Source organism: Ischnura elegans, chromosome 9 (assembly GCF_921293095.1).
Source record: "Ischnura elegans chromosome 9, ioIscEleg1.1, whole genome shotgun sequence".
Classification (NCBI taxonomy): Eukaryota; Metazoa; Arthropoda; class Insecta; order Odonata; family Coenagrionidae; genus Ischnura; species Ischnura elegans.
The window spans coordinates 109,606,228-109,628,811 of NC_060254.1; the positions used below are offsets into that span (position 1 = coordinate 109,606,228).

At 41.5% G+C, this 22,584-nt stretch overlaps 1 protein-coding gene across 14 annotated transcripts in view; it reads right to left on the minus strand.

Annotated features, from left to right (window-relative positions):
* LOC124165240 (CLIP-associating protein 1-A) overlaps nucleotides 1–22,584 on the minus strand; it is a 383,777-nt gene that overhangs the window by 154,426 nt on the left and 206,767 nt on the right. The window contains exon 1 of one of the 14 annotated variants that reach the window (XM_046542555.1): nucleotides 18,250–19,998. The exons of the other annotated variants lie outside the window; for them this stretch is intronic. Within the exon in view, the coding sequence (XP_046398511.1) occupies nucleotides 18,250–18,730 (481 nt within the window). The 5' untranslated portion in view covers nucleotides 18,731–19,998. Of the gene's footprint in view, nucleotides 1–18,249; nucleotides 19,999–22,584 lie in introns of those variants that run through there. 14 annotated transcript variants of the gene reach the window in all.

The window sequence follows — 22,584 nt, forward strand, 5'->3', positions numbered from 1 at the left end:
AATTAATATTCACGCGGTATTTTTAACAACCATTTATAATTCCAAAATAGTGCATCCTTCCTCAAATAGCTGTTGGTGTAGTGGTTAGCGTCGTCGACTCTCACCTCTGGGGACAGGATTCGGGGCTCCATCATGGCAATATAGGAGGACCGCTTTTTTTTCGATCTCCGATGGGTCATGAGCAGAAGACGAAGTGATTGATTAAAAATTGTTTCATTGCAAAATGTTGAGCATACTTGTGGTATCCTTAGGATACAAATGCCTAGGCGATTGAGGAATTGGTCGTGCCTGTGGACAAGCGAATTCAAGAATACATATTGAGAACTTAACGATTTTAAATCAGGATCCAAGTATTTATGAAGCTGGAAACTGTTATTTACAAAGTAAAATATAGTGACTCACATCAAGGCAGCGACTTCTGGAGACTAAAGAATGGATAAACAAAGAAATCGCCGCAAAAATGCCAAAGTTAGAGAGTTTAAACTAGCTATTAACGCCCCCACCCGTACAAAGATGAGAGGAAAGAGACAGAGACTTAGAAAGCAATCCTAGCAGGGGGCTTATCGTTCACTGCTAGCATAAAATTGAGTGAAAGAGAGCGGTAGTACCCCAAGAGTAAACGCGTCATTTGAAGTATCACAGAAAAAAATATCAGACACAGAATATGGAAACCAATTTTGTAGAACTCCGTTTATCTTAAACACATAACACCTGAAAACCCAGCCGAAAATTCAGCTGTTGGCCACCGAAATAACATAGTTTATTCCTAATACGATAACGAAAAATATTACCTCGGGAAATGCACGAGGAGTAGTCCCTCGCAATAGACCGAGCAACATTAAAACTACTTACCTCTAATACAGTTGGTATACAAAACGAAAGGACAGGAGAACTCACCTGCAAAGAAAGAAATAAGTTCATTAGTTCCTGTGATTTGAATTGTCTTTAAAAAATACTATGTACAGATTTAAATAAAAATAATCGGCATTAAACTGGGAAGTACAGTAGGATAAATAGTTCGCAATGTTATGTTTCCAGCTGATAAACAAGAGCGAAAGAGCCAATTTGCAACGAGCATTTAACAAATGAAAGGCTGAAGCCCACATAGCTTGGGGATATTAATGTTATGCAGCTTTTACGACGAAACAGACAACACAAATTATGAATAACAATCATGAATCTAATTAAAACATACCGAACCGACCGAGTGTAATCAACAGTGTTGACTGAACATTGAACTCCGAATCAACTTCCAACACAGCTATTAATACCATTTCCAAAAGATTAACACAACATTTCGTCGACTTTTACCGGTCAGATGTATTTTGAACTTTGCAATAACGTGAAGAACTGCATTAAAATTCAGAAAAAGTAAACTTTTGAAACTGTTGCCATATATTCTCCCTCGAAAAAATAAAAATGGCAGACACTTCCCAGTTTTTTCCGGACAGACCTTTGCTATTTACTTTACTTCTCCTGAAATATGGATGCGATTAGGGTCATTCCTCTTCCTTATTAGCTAAGCCATTGAATATTACGAGTATTTCTGTCATTTTTTAATTGGATTTTTACGTGCAACTTTACGAAAAACCCATCCGAAAATAGATTTTAAGGAAAAAATTTCATACTTTCCACTGTCGTCGACATAGTTTCGTGAGTTGGATAAATAAAATGATTATTAGATAAGCTCACGCTGTCTTCTATCACACGCGGGTAACAGATTGTTTTCATCGCCCTTGGTTACCGATATAAAAATTAAACAATTCCAAAAATCACCGAATATTTCAATTTCCAAAAGGTTCGCAAAGCATTTCGTCTACTTTCAGCTGGCCGATTTCTTTCGAAGGTTGCAATTACAGTGTTATATTTCAGAAAAAGTGCACTCTTAATCACTGTTTTTCATCGATATTCCCGAGAAAAATAAAAATGGCGGAAACTTCCCATGTTTTTGGGTTCGACGTTTGCTATTTAATATTTCCAAAATATGGATGCCATACGGGGGTTTTTACCTAATTATGACTTTTAATGAATGTGACCACGCAAAAGCTCTACGGAATCGAATGCACTGATGATACTCACGTTCACCCACAGGTTGAGCCGAGGGAGTGTTTTCTCTCGGGCTCCTTGCCGAGGTTTTTCCCCTCTTTTGATTCATATTTGCACTCAAGGTTTATAGTTTTGGCTAGGTAGCTTAGTAGGTTTCTTTCACGCGCATTTGTTGCGCTAAAGTTTTGGGAGCGTTCGAATCCGACGCAATAATATTTTTTTTTCTTTTGTACATGAATCATTCTTAACATCCACATAATAGACACAGTTTACTAAGTAAATAATTAATATCGAATAATTTTAAAGGGCTAAATGTATTAAATTAATGACTACCTACGTTAACACATTTATTTCTCATTGGAAGCAGATTCATTAACTGAGAGGACATAAGCAGAGAAAGAGGCAGAGGTTGTATCTTCATGTCCTTTCGGCTTATTACTGTCCAATTTCAGTTGATCAAAATTCCAACTCATTTTAACTATAATTCTCCCTTTATAACCAGATACAATCGTAGTTAAAAATCATTTTGATAACCCTAAAGTAAAAAAATAATTGGAAGTCGATCGATAACCCTAGTTTTCAAATTTCTAGTACTTGCTTACGAAAATGTGGGAAGTTACATGTATGAAAAGCACAAACGCTATCCTAACAGTGGGTATGCGAACCACAATTGGCTATAAGGACCAGGTGGAAATTCTACCATTCTACCTCGAAAAAAATACATAATAGTAAAATCACGGATTGGCCTGAATAAAAAGTTTGAAGACATGAGTGACCATTAATTCGGCCATCAATGTAAAATTATTACAATTCATCGGATTGATTAGTGTTAGAAGTTCATTTACCAGTATATTTCTGCCTATTTCCACTCCGTGAATGAATCATTTTAGAAATGAATGTGTTAAAGTAGATAGTCATAAAAAATTCAACCATAACTTTTTCTTGAGTAATCAGCATAGAGTACGTTGATTTTAAATTAAGTTTTTCCATTAAAAATTAATACATATGATTCTGTTGGATTCGAACCCTAGAACTTCACCGCATCTACCGCGCACAGAATAGACCTAATCGTCTACGGAGCCATGGTATCTATTAGTGGGACATAAATGGTGAGTCTACGCATGAACTTAAACACAGGATACACCTCGCCTTAGAGTCAGAAAGAAAGCACTCCTAACGGTTCTGAACGTGAGTTTCCTAAGTGCATTCCAAAATTCTGAAATTCGCTGGGCCTTTTGCCCTGGAGTTCGACTCCAGCTTCGTTAGGTCGGTCGCGTCTGCGTCCGTCAGCGTCGGCTCTTGGTGCCGTGAAGGCAAAGGATGCTTCATGTGCCAACCTTCTAAGTTTTCACTACCTAACCATACCATATCATTTCAGTGGGGCTCGTGTGTGTCTACATATTATTGCAAACGATAGTACCTTTGAAATATGGACAACAGAAATGATCATTATACATGGCTACAGGGCCCTCCACTGCATGTAGGTAGCATTTTATTTTCGTCGCCCTTCATTACCGAGATAAACATTGAGAATTTCTGAGTCACCGAAAAATACGATTTTTGTAAGATTAAGACATCGTTTCCTCGAAATGTAGCCGATTCAATTCCATTTATTTCTTTAGTGGATAAATGAATTAGGAAAAATCTCAAAGCCCCCAATATCATCCTATAACCTCCACCCTCCAAAAATAGAGAATGGCGAAAAAGCCCACTCTTGGGTACTTGTCGCCCTTCCAGCCCGAGGAGCGCGCCGGCGAAGCCGTCTGCGGTCGGCGCTACCCTTACCCCTTGGACGGCGGAGCCGGCCCTGCGGACTTTAGTGAACTGAGCATCAAGTAACGGCGAAGCCGTTCCGACGAGTGTACCGGTCGTGGCGCAGCCGAGGGTCAGTTTTCCTCCCCGCTGGGCGGCGAAGCCAGCTGCGGTGGGCGCTACACTTTCCCCTTGGCCAGCGAAGCCAGCCCCTATGACTTCGGGGTCAGATTACTCGTATAACATTGTATGAACACCCACAAAATTAGACGGCGAAGCGGATCCGGGGCTCTAAGGGGCGCAGACCCCTGGCGAGCGCACGTGGAGCGCCGCGAGCCGATGAAATCTAAAACCCAACATAAGTTCCGAGAGCACTAAATGAAACGAGCACAGTTCACACAAAGAGTATAAATCGTCCAGCAATGACCAAAATTGAAAGAAAACTACGATTCACCAGGAAAGATAACCGTAGTCTTTAAAAATACAGGTATTTCCGGAGGAAACTTCATCAATTGCCGCAATGCAAGGCACCGATTCCCTTGGGCGGTAAGGGGAAAACAGCTACAGGCGAGCATTAGGATTGACATGCAAGGGAAAAGACGGGCTTCAGGCGAAAGTTGATGAAAAAAAATAAGAAGGGAAGGACTCCAGGGATGGAACACGTAACATTAACGTACTTCCCCTCATCTGCCAGCGAAAGAGCATGCTAGCGTGGAATCAGGAATTGACTCCACAAGAGAGAAATGTTAAAATCAACCAGCACTTTCATTTAATCAAGAAAGCGAATGACCTCATTCGTCGGACGATACATAAATAACAAATTCTTAGTCGAATAACGTACGTCAGGAGAAAACTGATGGAGTAGTATCACATGCATGAAAGAAGAATGCGATATGAATCACGGTTTCCGGCCCTTCCAACCACAAGGTGGAGTTCACTGGTGATGACAGTTCCTGCAAACATTTTGCTTACGTCTCCCGCTCAGCATTCCTCGCCGGAATAGCTAAAGAATCCATCCATAAATGGCCTACCAACGCGGAGGATATCCTCTAATCAGTGATGCAAATTGGTATGAAGATTATCTTAGCTGCTGTTATCAGAAGATACGGTAATCTTCAATCGGTGTTTTCATATTTTTAAAGTAATTGAAATTGCTAATGACTTCACGTTTTATTGTTTTCACAGAGAGTATTTTCAAGGTGGATGGCATTAACAGAAAGGCAGCAGACGAAGTGAAGTACCGGAGAGTTAACTTCGAACCTATCGTGAGTTACACATATAAGTAATATTTGCGGCACAGCCCTGAAGGAGTTAGGATTCGTCAAGCGTATTGTGGTAAGATTTTCGGATGAGAAAGAAAAAGAAAGGTGCCATTTCGCGACCACACACTGAATATGAAGCGAGCACATGGGATCTGGTGGAGAAAGACTTAATCCGTGAACTGAATAAAATACAAAGGAAAGCTGCGCGGGGGTACAGACAGCTTTACCCAGATGTTACGCGAATTAGGCTGGGAGCCGCAAGACTTGCTTGAACAATTGAGAATTGATATCTTTATGAGCGACACGGATAATATTACCTAAGAGCCCAACTATATTTCCAGGGCCGACAGACGTGATAAATCGGGAGATATTTTGCCGAACAGATAGATATGGGAATTAGTTTTTCACCCGGACCATAAAGGACTTTAATAAATGCAATTCATAATTCCATTAGAGCACTTCCTTTTTATGCGTAAACGGCTGGTGTCCTAACACCCACTGCCACGCGCCATTCAGGCGGCTTGCGGGGTATTATGTAGATGTAGATGAAGAGGACGATAATTTTCTAAACATATGCTCAATACGTAGTAAGCCTCCTAGCATCGCCGACCGCGAGAATATAAAAAAAGTAAAATAGTATAAGGCCAAACCTGAAAATATCACCCACGACTGATACAACATTATCACTGCGGAGAGGGAGTCGAAAGAAAACACTCTTGATCAAATATACAGAAACAGTGAGAGTTAAAGACTTTCCCGGCGGGTCGTCCACTCCGCGCCCTCTCGGTCCACTCCGATACGCGATTGCTTCCCTCAATTCAATTTTCAACAAGTAATTAACCGGAACTAGTGACGTCACCAACTCGCGAAGAGGGGGTGAATATTTTGCGTAACTTTAATTTAACTAATGAGAGGATGGCTGAATGAAGAATCATTTTTGTCGTGACTAACCTTTCCCTTCTGGATACTCAATTCTTTAAATGCACTGCGATTTCGGGTCTGGCTGAACGACCCCATCAATAATCTATATATATAAAAGAAAGTCGAAAATCGTGTTAGTTAGAACACATAACTCGAGAACGGCTGCACCGATTTCAATGAGATTTGGTTCTTTGGATTCGTCACAGGCGGGGTTAACATATAGGCCATTAAAAAAAGGATAATTTCACAAAAAAATTCATCTCTTTCCAATGGACATGCATTTAGGAGTTATAGTAACACAACAATTGATAAGTCGGTCAAAACTACAAATTAAATAATTAGTTTTGTTTTTACCACTTTAATAACTGAATTTAGTAACAATACAACATTTTAATTACTAAATATATTCAAAATATTAATTAAATTGAAATTACATTTTTTAAATTTAATTCGAGCTGATTGTAAGCCCAGCCGTGGCCAAGCTCGAGTTGACACTTCACTACCGTGTTTGTAAACAAATCTCCAAGCAATTGTTGACAAACGGTAATGTCCGTGTTCCTGTCGAGGAATCGAGTAGTTTGCTCATCAACAAAGAGTTCCAGAATATGATTGATCACCAAAAGAATCAAAGATGGTTGATTTAGCGAGCAAGAACGAAGATGTGGATGACTAAAACGAGGTAAATTCAAATAGTTCGTACTCTGCATGGATTCGAATCTTTTAAATGTGTAACAAACGAATACGAAATCACCAACTATTTATCTGAATATTTTAAGTCCTTGGACGTACCTGGCTTACCAAGGCACGATTTACAGAAAAATGTGGGTTACAAAAAAGGGGGGTTATCCCCCAAAACCTCCCCTCGCTGCGTCACTGCTTTGCTTCGCTATATTTATTTAGCTTCATCCGCTTCATCTTGCGCCTGATAACAAAACAAAAACTGTTGTTTCTCAGAAGGTGCTTGACGCAAGACATTAAACCCGAATGTGTAGGGCTCACCGTGGTGCGTTTACGCATGCAGTACGTTTACGCAGTGCATTTTTTCCAAACAGAGATACTAAAACTGGCGCGCCTTAAGTCATTTAATGCGAATGCTGCTTCATAGGGGCTTTTCTTGCACGATTTTGAGCATCAGTCAAGCGTCGGTCTGGGGTCGTGTCAACCTGCCCCCTGAATGGGCCAAGTGTATGCAACAGACTTGGACCTAAAAACATTTTTTTACAGCTAATAACGCAAGTAGCCAACAACTGAATGCGTATAATTTTTATTTCATGAACTGCTTTATTAAACCACAATGCCCAAAATTTCTTAAGCTAAAACGTAAGAAAATTTGTTGAAAAAAATCCGCGTAAACGTGCTCCGATTCACCCTCTGTAGATTCAATAAAGAAAATGTCTTTCTGACAAGCGATTTTGGTACTCATTTACGTAGTTTTATTGAATTTGTATCCTTATTTTATTATAATAAATTAAAAATGATTAAAAACGATACAGCCGCTCTTGATTTATAAATGGTGTAAGTAAACTGTAAGTTCATTGATTGTTAGGCGGTACGAAGTTCGCCGGGTCAGCTAGTAATCTAGAAAACATAAGCGTACCTTAATCAAACACATGTTAGAGATATAATCCACGCAATAACGCAAGATTCTGTGGACTGCTGGAAGCTAAAACGCAGCACCAAGCCGAGATATCGAAATACCTCAGATTTCTAGTCAAATATTCCCCTAATGCGTGGGTGGAGAGCTGCAGACGAAAGCATGATTGAAGTGTGGGGCAAAGGCAAGAAGGGTCTGCGGGAGAGAACCTACGTACCAAACGGAAGGCCACAAAGAGTGAGGGGAGGGTTCGGAATTCGATGGCAGGAGGGAGCTCTGATCGCTGGAGGGCAAATATGAAGGGGAGGAGAGAGGAAGGTGGCTCGCAGGGCACGTGCCCCGAAATCAACCGAGTACGACTAACAAGAGCCAGAAGGGTGGTCGTCGAAGAGGGGGATGTAAGATTGCAAGGGGACGGAAAGGATTCTCAGAGGGATTCGCTCGCAGGTTCTGCGTCAGGAGCTTCCATTGTGACATGTCAGAGTAAATGTGAGCGTGAGGGATGAGCAGCTCCTGCGTATGCGACCAACATTTAAACGGCAAAATCAGAGATCATGAGACGGTTCAGATTGGCTGATTCAGACGACAGCGGGTGCTTTTACGTTGTTAATTTCAATTGGAAAATTATTTTCATCAAATTTAATATTCAGTAAGCAGAGTAAGTGTTAGGATTTAATAAAATACACCCTATGGCATGTAATTAGCTTTTACAATTTACCCATAACTCAACCGGAGTCAATATAACTACACCCAAAAATAAAATGACGGCTTCGGCTTTGAGTAACCTCGCAGCCAACTTGAGCCTTCTTGATATTAATAATTATATAATTATAATTCACTCATTGAAAGAGATTGGTATAGCAAAATGAGCTGATTTAATATTCTCTAATAACTAACAAGGACAAATAAAATACTTAAGTTCCATTCTTAAACATGGAGGCAACTTAAATTAACGGTGTTTCCATTTTAAATTAAAATAAATACCGACAAGTGAATCAGATTTATTTCCGAAGTCGGAAAATACAATAAACATATTCGGCAGCGTAAATGAAATTTTCCCTCACAAAATCTGCAAATATGCTTGAAATTGCAGCGAAAAGAACAAAAAATAGTAGCGTTAAGTTGAATTCACTTTTATCATCTTTCACACGCTACAGATTGGGGAGACTAAATTGGAGCTGTAAACATAAGGTTCCAGAGGCAGGAAGCACGAACGAAATCGTGAGGGCTGTAAAAAGTAAAAAGATTTTATTGCCAGCTCTAGGAAATTGGGCAGAGTATTAGATGTGAAAGCAGGAAATGGTGAAAACAGCGACTCATCACTGAAGCTCAACTGCAATACGTACGCGAAAAAGGAAATGACATAATTCAGAGCAACTAATACTTAAAACAAAACACAATTTTATTGCGTGCAATAAACGACCAGCCGTACGAATTACTTTCAATAATGGTCTGGGCGTAACTATACGATGCATAAGATCGTCTCGCAGTAATTCGTAGGTTCAGCTCGGGCATTCTCCTATGAAACCAAAACAGGATAACCTGAAACGTGGGGAAAGATCTTACAGCAACAAAAGTCAACAAATAAGTCCAAAAGCAGCCTCATAGAACCGTACAGGGCTGGTGTTAGTTCATACGAACATTATTCACTACTTATAACCACATTGACACGCTCCAAGTCCTCTAAAACGACAAGTGGCGGAAAGTGTTGGGACCACAGCCCTTAACTTGTAAAGAAATAGTAAATAATTAGGTGCACTTTGCGAGAGACATGATAGCCTGAGTTCCACCTACCATTTACTGAAGTCCTGGTTAGAGGGTAAGAGGGAAGTTAAGAGGGTAGAAGGATTAACTACACCAATCCGTTCGGCAAAATCTCACTCTTATATCATCGTTTTTGTCGGCCTTGGAAATGTAATGCGGCTCAAAGATGATGTTTTCTGCGAAATTCAAAGTATTCGTTATTTTTATATTTAATTATTATTCATCTAATCTTATTTACACACCATTCCAAACCTAGCAACAAGACATCGAGCCTCGAGGGAGTCACACATGCCTAACTCGTGTATATTTATTTTAATTCGTTGTTACAAACTGTTGGCTGATTCACGGCGCATATCGACACTAACGGATAAAAGAAATGAAGGAATGGAAAAGTTAATGGTGGTTTTGACCGTGTTGATACACCTATCTAGTTTCGTTTTATAATACCTATAAGTTATTCCTTCGCACGAATAAGGAAACTTCATAAAAGATGCAACCCATACACCTCTATCATGCTTCATTCCAAACTATCATGCTCTATGTTTTTACAATTGATAAGCAGGGAAAGAAATGCTACATTGTATGTACCTGGTACAATTACCTCTTGGAAAGAGGTTTATAACAAATCGTATCTGCCATGGATAAAAGATAATAAATTCAGTCATAAAAAACAGGCACGACAACAAAAAGGCAAATTTAACTTAAAAAAACATTCAATGGATAAATAAGGAATAAGAAGTAAAATCAACCCTGTTTCCTGCATATCTCTGGTTGCCATAGTCTCCTCCGACACTTTAAAAGAAAAAAGTCATCAGACCTCCACATATATAAATTAACAGATTAATCAACAGCAGTGGAATACCGCCCTCACTCCAAAGATAATTGGTCAGATCAAACCCAGACTGTAACTAAATTCCTACTCGCGCCTCCTCTTTCTGGCCAGACAGCTTTTTAATTTCACACCCAATAAGCTGACGGATGACATCTGCCGCCGCCGGAAAAATATCTTCCCGCCTGATCTCTAACCAAAGCACGAAGTCTTTTGATGCAAAGAATAATACTGATTCATTTCTCAAGAAAAGAACGTCGGTTCGCTTAAGAGGATCCCATCTGAAGAAAGCTCATTCGCACGCACATTCGCATTGGAAATGAAACATCCTCTGAACGCAATTAACAGTTCCTCGGAGTGCCACGAGTGACTAGTTCCCGCAGAGATTAAGCCTGCCTAATCATTGCGTGACCTCAGATCAAGATTCTGCGGTGAGAGAGATGCTTTTAGATAAAAGGAATTAACCTCTTACGGCCTTTTACGGAAGAGATCTTTATAACCATCACTTCACGAAAGTAGCTGCATTTGTCACGCCCACGCGAAGTGCTTAGGAGACGCACCTAAGGAGCATTTAATGAAAACGTACACAAAGAAGCGGAAAGGAAAACATTACTACCGGTAAAATATACCGAGAGCTAGACAAAGAGAAATGAAGCTATTTTCACCCTCGCGTATTCACCAACCGCCCAGGCACACAAACTAATGCTATTGGTCAGAAAAGAACAGATAAAACTACATATTACTGGTGCTGGCAAAAATTACAAAAAATTACTTCACCCGCGAAGATATTGTAATTTCTATACACAAATACACACAATTTTATCGAAAGAAATGTGGAAATAGCTGTCCCCAGATGATTTAACCATGGTGTAAAATGTGACTACTAAAAGTAAGTAAACATACAGCTCTCATGAAATAAGTCGTCGTAGATAAGAACTGATTTATCCGGTCGCCGTCATTATGGTAACCTTATCTTCAGGCAGATGAATTGAGTGTATTATGATGAATGAATTTCATTTAATTGGGCTACACAGGCACTGAATAATGCAAAATTAAATTGACCACATAATATATTTTATCAACTCATGGAGAAGTAATGGACACATATTTCCCAACCTTCAACCGAATTCTTTAAACGAATTGCGACAACTGGTCAGAGCGAAAGACCTAGTTAATCGGAATTTATTGTACGCACACAACATCAAAACCTACCTTAACGTAACCTCTGTCACGTAGGAACCGGGTTCTGGTAGTGGGGAAGTATAGAGAGGATGAGCATGAAATGTAAAATCCCTTTTTTTCTTCAATTCAAAGAGTTGTAGTTCATTGAACGCTTTCCTCACGCTTCCCGGATGAAAATCATGAAGTCGATAAGGAAACAGCAGAGTAATATGATAACGATGGGACTCCTCCCAGGACGTTTGCTGAGGAAAAACATCACAAATAACCTCTCGAATTCCTCCAGCAATCAACCACCTCATTTTAGGGGGATTTTATTAAATGAAAACCACTGCGATAGCAAGGTAATAAATTGGTGGTAAAATTATGAGAAAGTGATGCCTAGTGGAGTGTGAGGCATCTATTCGCGTCCTCGACGTTACGTCATCGCCATAAATTTCGCAGTTCAAGGCAGTTGGCCACGATTACCACCACTGCTTCCAAGATTCCTCACGGAACCTCGTATTTACTCACGGAGAAAAATTTTTCATTTTCGAGCAATCTTGAATCCTTATCATCTTCTCCTTGCGTGAAGGTAAAGAGGGGCACCAAGTAAGAGCGACCCAACAGCATTAACATCATTCATCACGGAAAACGGAACGTGAAAGCCGCCAGGGAATTCTAGAAACTGCCATAGGGAGTGTGGTGTCGTGTGCAAACTGCAAAGGCAAATTAAGGGAGAAGTGCTCTCGCACTAATCAAAGGCGGGGACTCGAGTGGGAGGGATGGGGTAATTCAAATTAACGCAACGAAGTATTACCAGAAATGTGCCTGTTTAAGTTGCACCCACTAAGATTTACGACCCCAAAGATACATGCTAGCGCTTACATAGAGCAAATTAGTTCCAGGTTAGCCATTATATCATTAACCCAACTCAACATATCGGTTATAAGAAACAATAACCGGTGAATATACTTTGGAAATGAAATGTGGGTTACAACCATTAAACGCTTATTCTGATCGATAATACAGTTTTCAACAAAGATACTAATATTCAGGGAATGGGTACTGAATTATTTTGATGCTATGGTATTTTATTCAAGATCCTAAAGAGGATTCACGAATATATTTTGAGCTTCCTCTTCGTTTTTTTCCCTCAAATTCAACCGAGAATTTCCCCAGGATTCCATGCGACACGACCGAAACTTCTAAGATGAAGAAAACTATAATGAACGCTAAGACTACAGGCGAAAAACCACAAGAAAATTAGCCATGATGACTGTAGCTTCCAATTCATCATTGTCCCAAAACTTTGTGAACGAAATGACTTCTGTAATCGCCAGGCTAGACCTAGAATAATTTTCGAAGCTGAAAAATGTATGTCAGGATGTTGTGCTAAAATACCAGAAATGAAAATGACACGAAGAATTCGAATAGCCTGCTTAACTCGGAATCCATATATGCTTCAAATGCTTGAGAAACCTCATGAGAGGATGATATTGATGACTGCTGCTGACCGCATCAACAACACCGAGGAAAGGATGATGAGGAATCGATCTGCTTCCTATATTTATGGGAATCTGAAAAGGAAACGACGGAAAAATCCTCCAGTGGAGATATATGTCACGAGTGATTGCAATATGAGTTATTATTCGACATGAGCCTTCCGCATGCTTCATGCAGTGCGGCATCTGTTGAACGCTCACAGCCTATTCTTTGAATAAAGGAATGCGGGAACAAATCAAACAGGCAATAGCAGAAAAAATGTTCTACTCTTGAGAGTTTTACGTCATTTTAACATTACGGCAGGTGTATCAATTTAATTTTTTTCAAATCATCCTTGCCATACTTAATTGACAAACAGCGTGCGTAAAGCTACAACTAATTGATGGATGCGAGCAGTCTGGGTAGTTGAGCAACCATTCACCGTGACCTTCGTTACAATTTTCTCTTCCGTTCCAACAATCGCCGCGTGTAATTTTTTTTTACCTCTTCTGAGAATCGGTGCAAGGGCAACACAGAGCCTTCAATGAGACATTTCATGCGGTCATTCAATTGCATCACGCGATTGCACGTACCATCGACCACTGTCGTTTTTGTGCAACCGAATTAACGCGCTGGGTATTTCTGAAGGATGACATACCGAGCAAGTATTTTCAAAATAACAGCTACATACACACTATCAAAATAATGTACTTCGAAGCACTTCCAGATGAGGCCGTGAAATTCAGGCCACAATATGGAAGGAAGAAGGTTTTCGGTGAATACCATCATGGAAAAGTTACAAAGAATTCAAAAAATTGTCAAGTATGAAAGAAGTCTTCTTGCATTAAGGTGCTTTGTTCCCACTAAGTTGTATCGTGTAATCGCGATAACATTTTTTTTAATATCCAGATATTGGAATATGATTGAAATTTTCACGAAAGAGTACTTCACAAAATTTTGAATGAGCGAATACTCGGAGCTCATTTTTTTAATGCACACAAAAAAAGGTACCAATCCGTACCTGCCATTACCAAGAGATTTCTCAGCCGGCGACAATTGGGTACGTCGCCGCCTCCAGCTCCAGCGAACTCGAACACCCTATTGCTCACACGGATGTTTCACAATGCATCGCAAAACGTATAATTTGTGCCACTAACAAATTGCAAAATACCAACCAAAGAGCAGGTACAAAACTTGATATAGCGAGTGACGGTCATTGCCTATTAAAAACTCCTTGGCCATCGTAGTGAAAACTTAGGCGAATGAATCTGCCGGCTACAGAAAACGATTAAGCATGAAGCAGCAACAACAAAGACTAAATCGCCCTTTAAAATAAAAAACTAAATCCCATTTAATTTTAGACATGTAATGATTAGCCAAAACAATAATAAATTTTCTCAGGCATACTTAAAACAATAAACTGATAAGTAGGCAAAGGCAGGAAAAGGCACGGTTGTTATAAGTATTCCAAATCCACACGTGATTCATCAAATTGGTTGCATTAAATTTAAAAGGAACCGAACAGAAATAAAATATTACCATTAAGAAAAAGCGAAATAATGCTACCCCCATGAATACAAATGGTTTTAACCAAATAATGGATGATGACATTCCTGTAATAAATGGAACACTTTTTACATCATCATAAAGAAAAGTTTGTTTACAAATTCATGAAAATGCTAGAAAAATATTGTTTCCACATAAGCGCCCCATGATTTCAATAATTAAAGAGCCATGATCAAAAACCATAATCATCGTCGCAAGAATGCTTTAAGTTAAACATAAAATATTATATACTCATTCGCGCCATAGGTATGTTCCAAAATTAAAGATAAATCGCGCCATTCAAGAATTGCAGAGCAGTCATAAAAAATCGTAATGACCACCACTGGGATACTTAAGGTTGAAAATCAGTACGCTATTCATATTATCCACTTCTATCCCTACCATATTAATTAATTATTTCCTTAAATATGCCGACTGCGACTACCATATGAGTACGAAAACTGAACTCATCGTCACAGGGGTTGAAGGGATAAATATTTAAGCGCACGCAAATACTACCCTTAAACCAAAATCAGAAAATCATGTAATAGCAATGCATTCTAACAGTTATGGAGCACCAACTGAATGAAATGTTGGGAGTGGGATGCTGAAATACTGAAGATATCTATCAGTGTGAAGACAATGAAAAAATCACCGTTTGACAATAACAGCAAATATAAGTATACCAGTTTCCGCTCTACTTAACCGTGATATTCCATGACTTTCCAGGTTTCCCGTACGAGCGACCAACATGAAAAAATCACGGGATATTTTCCCTTGACCGAGATTAGAACCTGGATCTCCCGCATTCGGGCCTGGTGTTTTCCACTCAACAATCAAAATTACCCAAAACGATTTTTCCATTACTCCAGACTATTTTCTTAAATTTTCGGAACGCTTAATAATGTGTCCTCCACCAGAGAGAAGTAGCAAGGCACTTTCTTTCTCAACAGTTTTTTTTATCCCGGGGTCAAGGCAAATGATTTTTCCCATGTGGAATTCTGGCCTCTTATTTGTACACTGGGGGAGCGTGATAACCAAGCGAGCAGAGCCACTGACTGACCTAAGGGTCAAAAGTGACCGGGGAAAATACAAGTTTCAAGAGTGTGAACTTCACATATGTATCTGTGGCTTAGTCCGAGATAAGACCTATCCTCGCCACCAAATCATGAAGTCCGAGGCGAGTGAGGGAAAAGGCACTAACCTGACAGTGTGAAATTCACAAGCCTGCGGCTTGGTCCATGGTGAGCCCTAATCTCGCTTAACCATACCAAACTTGGGGTAAAATTGCTGAGTACGCAAATGCGGACAATTCTGCTTAGGTATTCCATGGATAGACAGCGGTTAATTACTAAAAATGTGTCTCTAACACCGAGAGAAAGCATGCGGGCATGAGGCGCTGCCGTAAATACAAGCGGTTCCTATTTGTAGGTGAAGGGCGATAGCGTGTTCCCGAGGCAGGCATTCACAAATCTCACGACGAATACATTAAGAAGAAACCAGCCGCGTGCCACCTCTGAAAAGTGAGAGAGTCTGAACGGAAAGTAGAGCTGACTACTCCACTCCACAAGATACACCGAACGGGAACAACTCAAAAGATTTGGGCGGGGAAGCAGAATGTCGATTTGTGAACGCCCAATTCCTGTCACGAAGACACGCGGTGACTAAGACAGCCGCCAAAACCCTTAACATGGATCATCCGTAGACATTTCTTAAAAAAATATATCTACATAAAAAGAAAAGCCGCGGAGCGACGATGATGGAGCGTTCAACTCTCCGAAGTAGATCGCCATCACGATAGACTTGACATCTCGAGGAAAAAGGCCACCAACGAAGGGACTGAATGGAGACTATTTTCGCAACAAAGGCCTTAATGAGAACGGAACTAAAAAGGAAGGGTAAAAAATTACAGCACGTGTAAAGTCTCGATAAAAAAACTCGAAAGGCAGCTCGGATAACAAGAGAGCACAATTTTTAAAAATCTCGTGCCGTTATACTCCTGTCGATCAGCCGTGTAGCATAGTGGTAACATAGCTCCGAGTGAGCAATGATCCGGGTGGACGTAAGAGACGAAGATGGGTGACGACCAGAAGGAAAAAAATACAGGGAACCTCAGATCAGGCGGGCCAGATTGAAATGAGGAGCCGGATGAACTAGGATGGGGAGGTAAAAAAATGTTTAATGCGCTCATTATTGGCGTATAAATGGGGAGGGTGGTAGAGTGAAAAGAGTCCGACACTCCACACGATAAGTCACGCGCAGAGCACTCCAGGAACCCCGCGAAGAAGGAGCGACAAAAAGGATGATGCATAACGTAGAGAATCGATTGTAATGGACAGACGAAAGAGCAATCCCACGTCATCCCCCGGTATTTACCTGGACCACGTCTGACGGAAGAGAGAACGCCAGGAAAGCAAGAGCATAGGGAGGGAAAATATGAGGATACGAAAGTGAATTGTGTGATGCGTGCTTGATGGGAACTCACTCCTCTTGCACAAATGTGCACGCGTTGCTTTTACAATTATGTTAGTTTATAACTCTTAAGTGCGCAAGCGGCGTTACTATTGCATGCTGCATGGAAATGATTCCCCACTCCTTGCTAAACATATTGTAAGTGACCCTCAGGGTATTATGCAGATGCATACAGTAGACATATCATTGTTTTCTGCTTTATTGGGGTACGTCTCTAAGCGATTACGTCACGAAATATAACTGTGGTGTGTCTGACACTTCGTATAAGAAAAGTGTTGAAATAAGACAAGGACGAATTTTCACTGGATATTTCCTAATTTCGCACAAAGAGATGTAGTCCTTCAGCAACATAAGCATGAAAGGTGCAAATGTTCACAAACGTCAAAGGAAATTTCGCATTATATTTGCATGTAAGCAATGATCATAAATTATACAACAACGCAACGTCGGAACTATATCACAAGTTTAGAAACGAATCCAGAACTAATTTAATTGTGAAATTTCTTTATTTGTGACAAACGAATTAGTACATTATTTTGTTAGTAACTGAAGATAATAACGGAATTACATCCACTATTTAAGTCCGAAAGAAGTCAACCCAACGAATCTACGAGTATTCCTCTCTTCTAACTGTTCGAGTTTCTGCCTCATGAAGTATAAATCTGCTATAATGATCATAACATTATAGATACGAAATATAATAATACAACTGTAATAAACGATTCAAAGCCACGTGACTCCAGCAACCAATTCCATTAAATCCGGCGCCTATCCAAGTCCCGATTGAAAAATTGTTAAGCGATAAATTTCTTGATATATGAGGATATGCCATCATAATACGAGTGCAAGAAAGGGTGCGATGTCCACACATTCATTTTAATCGAATAATAATCACACGAAACGATTACATTTCGAATTACGACACACAAAAATTATAACTGCAATATCTACATAATTCACGATTTTTGCACTCGCATATTATAGGTTTATAGTAATAATTATTTTTCATAGAATAAAATAACTTTGTTTTATTCCACACTTTATTTTAAATAGCATGAACCGGGATACAGTATCTTAGCACGATCACCTGATGATAGCATTAGATGCTGAAACCCGGGTCGTACTATTTAAAATAAAGTGTGGAATAAAACAAACTCATTTTATTTTATTATATAATGAAGCAATTCCACAAAGTAACGCCTGAGACCGTCTTCAATTATTTTTTCCCCAAAATTTCCGATGGGTTAATTTAATAGCGCTTATTAAAACGGTGTTATCTTTAACGTAAGTAGAGAGCACTTCCACCACGTAGATGATGACTTGTGAACGTGTAATTTGATGGATTTTGAAATGTTCACTTGCAAAACAATAACTGCATAATAATAATAATAATGGTTCATCGTCTAAAGAAAGAGACGAACCTGTGCTGCTCCGCCTTCGGTAAGTCCTCCACGTGCCGACGATATCGCGTCCGGGGGTGTGGACGTCGCATCGGCACCCGCGCGCCCCCCTCCCGCCGGGGTGCTTGAGCAGTTGGTCGTATAAGAGGATCCAGCGCGCGTCCGCTCCCCACGCGGGCCCGCTCTCTTGGCTCGCCTGGCTCCCATCCCACGACGACGGCGAGGACACTTGCGCTGTGACGGGGGTCGCGGGGGTCAGGAGAGACGTCGAAGCCCCCCCTCCCGCCACCGGGCTCTTCTGCGTGAAGTAGTGCCACGACGGGGAGCGCAGGTCGAAGCTCGGCGGAGTCTCCTCCGCTTCCTCAGGGGGCTCCGAACTGAAGCGCACCCGGGGCGTTTCCGGATGTCCATTGACGACAACGTCGCCTTTGTGGCCGTTTTGCTCGGAGACTTCGACGGCGGCAGCGGGCGGCTGCTCCGCCATGGCGCCCTCGCCCTCCATGCCTCACGAGAAGTATCAACACGCGGAATACAGTCGACGATTCATTTTCCACAAAGAACGGCGATTGATTTCACAATATTCACACCAGAAGAGGAGTATGTAGTTGTTCAAGGCATACGAATGGAGCGGCAATCCAACATTTGGAAATCCGCTGGGAGGCAGCTCACTTGTGCCAAGGTTACGGTCGACAAAGAAGCACCTTGCCAATGCTCCCTCCAGAAACAAGAGGTAGATAGATATTTTCCGCAGTTTAGTCTTTAAAGGGCAGCAAATATGTAAAGTAACACTCCAGGAGAAGATTCAGTACCCTAGCGAAAACCAGTTGTTTGCGTTAAGTAAATCACTGGACGGAAATTTCGACTAGTAAATAAAACTAATGCGGATGACTTCTCAAATCGTTGATACTACATTCAGAAACGGGAGGCTATTAACAAACAAAATTAATTAGACCAATTTGAAAACGCCGGGTCACTTGTTTAATAAAAAAGAAAAATGTCACTGATCACCTTCGGACAACAACCAAGACTGAATACTTGGGTCTCGGCGACTCACACAGCCAATGCTTTGCACACGGGCATTCAATGAGGCAAAACAGCAGCCAGTAATTCTCACACGATGAAGAAAAATCACATTCCGAACCGCCTTGGTAAACTTCTAGGTCAATACCAGTACTGAGTCACGACTTAATAACCGTTAATGCAAGAAAAAAACCAAACACATCCTCTTAACACGGCCTACTACAACGCCCAAACAATTTCCTGCGAAAGCATCTGGGTGGATAAAAAATTTCCGGTGACTGACGTGCTTTCATCCAGGAAAGAGACGGGACTGTATCGCCATCGAAAAGTCAGCGGCGGTTTTCCGATGAAGATGCAAGATTACCTCCGGCTCAAACACAAAGCGTACTCATTGAAAAGGACGCCTGAGCCGTAAAGTGATAGGGAGGGGAAAAGAAGCGAAATTGGAGGAAGGGAATGGGAGTATACTGGCACTAGCCCGACTGGCGAGGGACTTGCACCCCCCAACGATAACTGATCTCACACAACAACTTTTCCGCGCGCAGGCGCTAAACCCTCCGCCACACAAACATTCCGGGATCTTCGTTTGCCAGTCCGTCGACGCTCAACACCACAAACCACCGAAGGGGTTGGAAAGGGATGGAAAACCTCCTTCAACCCTTCCCCAACGACCCGGAGGCCTTCTCGGAGCCGGATGCGGAAAGAATTGGACCGCGGTTCCCGAGGGATGGCCGAGAGGGAAAGATGCAACAGAGAACCTTCCACTTCCACAATTAAATTAAATTATATTAAAACAGGGGTGGGGATATTAACAAGTAAGTGGCGATATTTCAATGACAAATAGGATCGGGTCTCAACTGCGAATGTGTTCTCGGTAACAAGTCAACCCGTGCGACCGAGATTCTGAAATCGAATAAATGAGGTAGCTCACTAACTTTCAATGGGAATGAATATATACACTTATATTATATAAGAGCAGATTAGAGACTTGAATAAACTTAGTTGAAAATGAACGATATTCAGCTTCCTTAAGAGCACATTAACAATTCAAAGAACCTTTTAACATTCACCGTATTGTAACTATGAATTATAGTTAAATGTAATGAGTCGTATCTTGTTCATTTAAGGATTTTCGAAATTAATAAACGTCTTGCTGCGTGACAGAATTGCTTACATATACAAACAACATACTGGCAATAACTGAACAAAGTTACACTTTGCAAAAAAGTATACAATTGGCTTTATCTACAAAAAGGCGCGTCTTTGGCGGTGCTAAAAAAATAAATTAACGTTCGACCCCCCATCAAACCTAATTAGATGTTAACATCAACAAAAATAGCTGAGTAAAAAAAGGCCGGTGATCCTTACAAGGCGGCACCAAAACTGGTGAGACTAGCGAGATAAACGATAAAAACCTTCGCTTCGGCCTCGGGAGCTAATCATCACGTGGCTCCGTTGGTCAAGAGAGGGACGAGGCAGCGGACCACACGGTAGCACAGCAAGACGAAATCACGACCGAGGCGACTCCGAGACGAGGCCGTTAATTAGGATTCCAAAGAGTCAAAGAAGAGCGTGGATAGAGGGGGAGGTGGGGGAAAGGTTGAGAAGACACCGTGAAACTCAATACGCACAACAGTTTTAGAACTCCAAGAGTCACCTCGACGCAAAAATGAAACGTACACGCGGTCGAGTTTTTGGGCAAAATAAAAACAAACATTCACTGATGACGCTCCCCAGGTTCATTCGCCTTCGTATTTTGAATACGTGTAGATGGAGGCAGAGGAGACGAAATAAGATCAGAGATATAAGGACAACTTTTACTCCGGATGATAGATTTTCCCGCGCTCAATCCTCCAACTTGAGTTCTCCACAGAGGAAGGACTTCGGGCACTTCGAATTCAGGATAGATATTAGGATTTGTCAGCTCGATTGGGTGCTGACTTCACACGGTTAAGGTCACGGTTTGACTCCTTGTCGCAGCCGCAAATGTGCGCCGATAATCCCAGAGTTCAATTAATATCCACAAGGACAACACTGGCACGTTAATTTGGAACGAAGCACACTTGTTTTCTTGCGGAAGAAGGATCACTGGTAGTATGAACGAAAGCTTAGGATAATTCACTGAGGTTCTCAATGGAAAAGCACGTGAAGTATAATACTGAATCCACTGAATATAACGTTAAACCAGGTTTTCCTTTCTTCTTAGGTGAAGAGGTAACTGATGCGGGCTCAGTTCCGAAGCGGAGAGCCCCAAGCTCGGGGCCCACATCAGGAGAAATTATTCACCGAAAATTCTTCTCCAGCAAATAAAATCACCATTTAAAACAGGTAAATCGACGGGCAGGCTTTCAAGCCCTAGGGGTTTCAACGCCTTACGTTCATAGAAGTCCGAGATCGGCGCCGGGTTTCTTCCCAGGCACCTTTCTTGGCTCGAAGTCTTACGTTTGGAGAAAATATTCGCCGATAATCCTTTTCTAGACAAGAAAATCACCAAGAATAATGCACGGTCCGACGGCCGAGCCGTCAAGTCTCAACTCTTCTGCCCGGAACAGACGCCGGGTTTCTCCACTATATACCTTTTCAGCGGGCAGTTGCTTTGGTCCTTGAGGAGCAGATTCGGATCACATGAGACATATCACGTTACGAAGGAGTAAGATCTAAAGGGGAGTCCGAAATGGTGAACACACGTGGAGCACGAGTTGAGATCGGGAATGGCCGTATTCCGACGGCGTCTGATAACCTCTCGCAGCAGAGCCGGCTGCTCGACTGTTACGGAGCAGGCGGCCGGATAGCGAGAAGGCAATGGCAGGCAGAGGGAGGGCGAAAAACGAGGGGGAAGGAGAGGAGAGTGGAGTGGGGGGGAGAGCGTGCCTCCCGCCCCTATGATTCCCCTTCCTGCCTACAGGCCAGTCTCTCCACAGTTCCCTTGATGCGGCTTGCCGGTGTCGCACTCGCATAGGTTAACGAGGAGGACAGATCATAGCCATGCGGCACGGCGGCTCTTCACTGGACCATTCTATGACACGTCCAAAAAAATTGGCACACCTGCTGGGAGTAGGCACTATTAGGAGCAAGGGAGGGAACGAAATCGGAAAAAATAAATCCACATGCACAAAATGAAAGAGGGCGGCACAGAGAGGCTGTAGAAACTAAAATTGGGGCTCAATGAAACCCATGGAGAAAGAAGCAAAATAATTGCTTGAATTTCAGCTGGCATGTGCAAGACCTCTCCTGGCAGGCCAATAAAAGAGGCGGGTGGGGGGAGAGCAGCTAGCGGTAATCGTACCCTTAATATTGTCACCCAGCCCAGCGTCGTCCTGTCGGGATTGGACCACG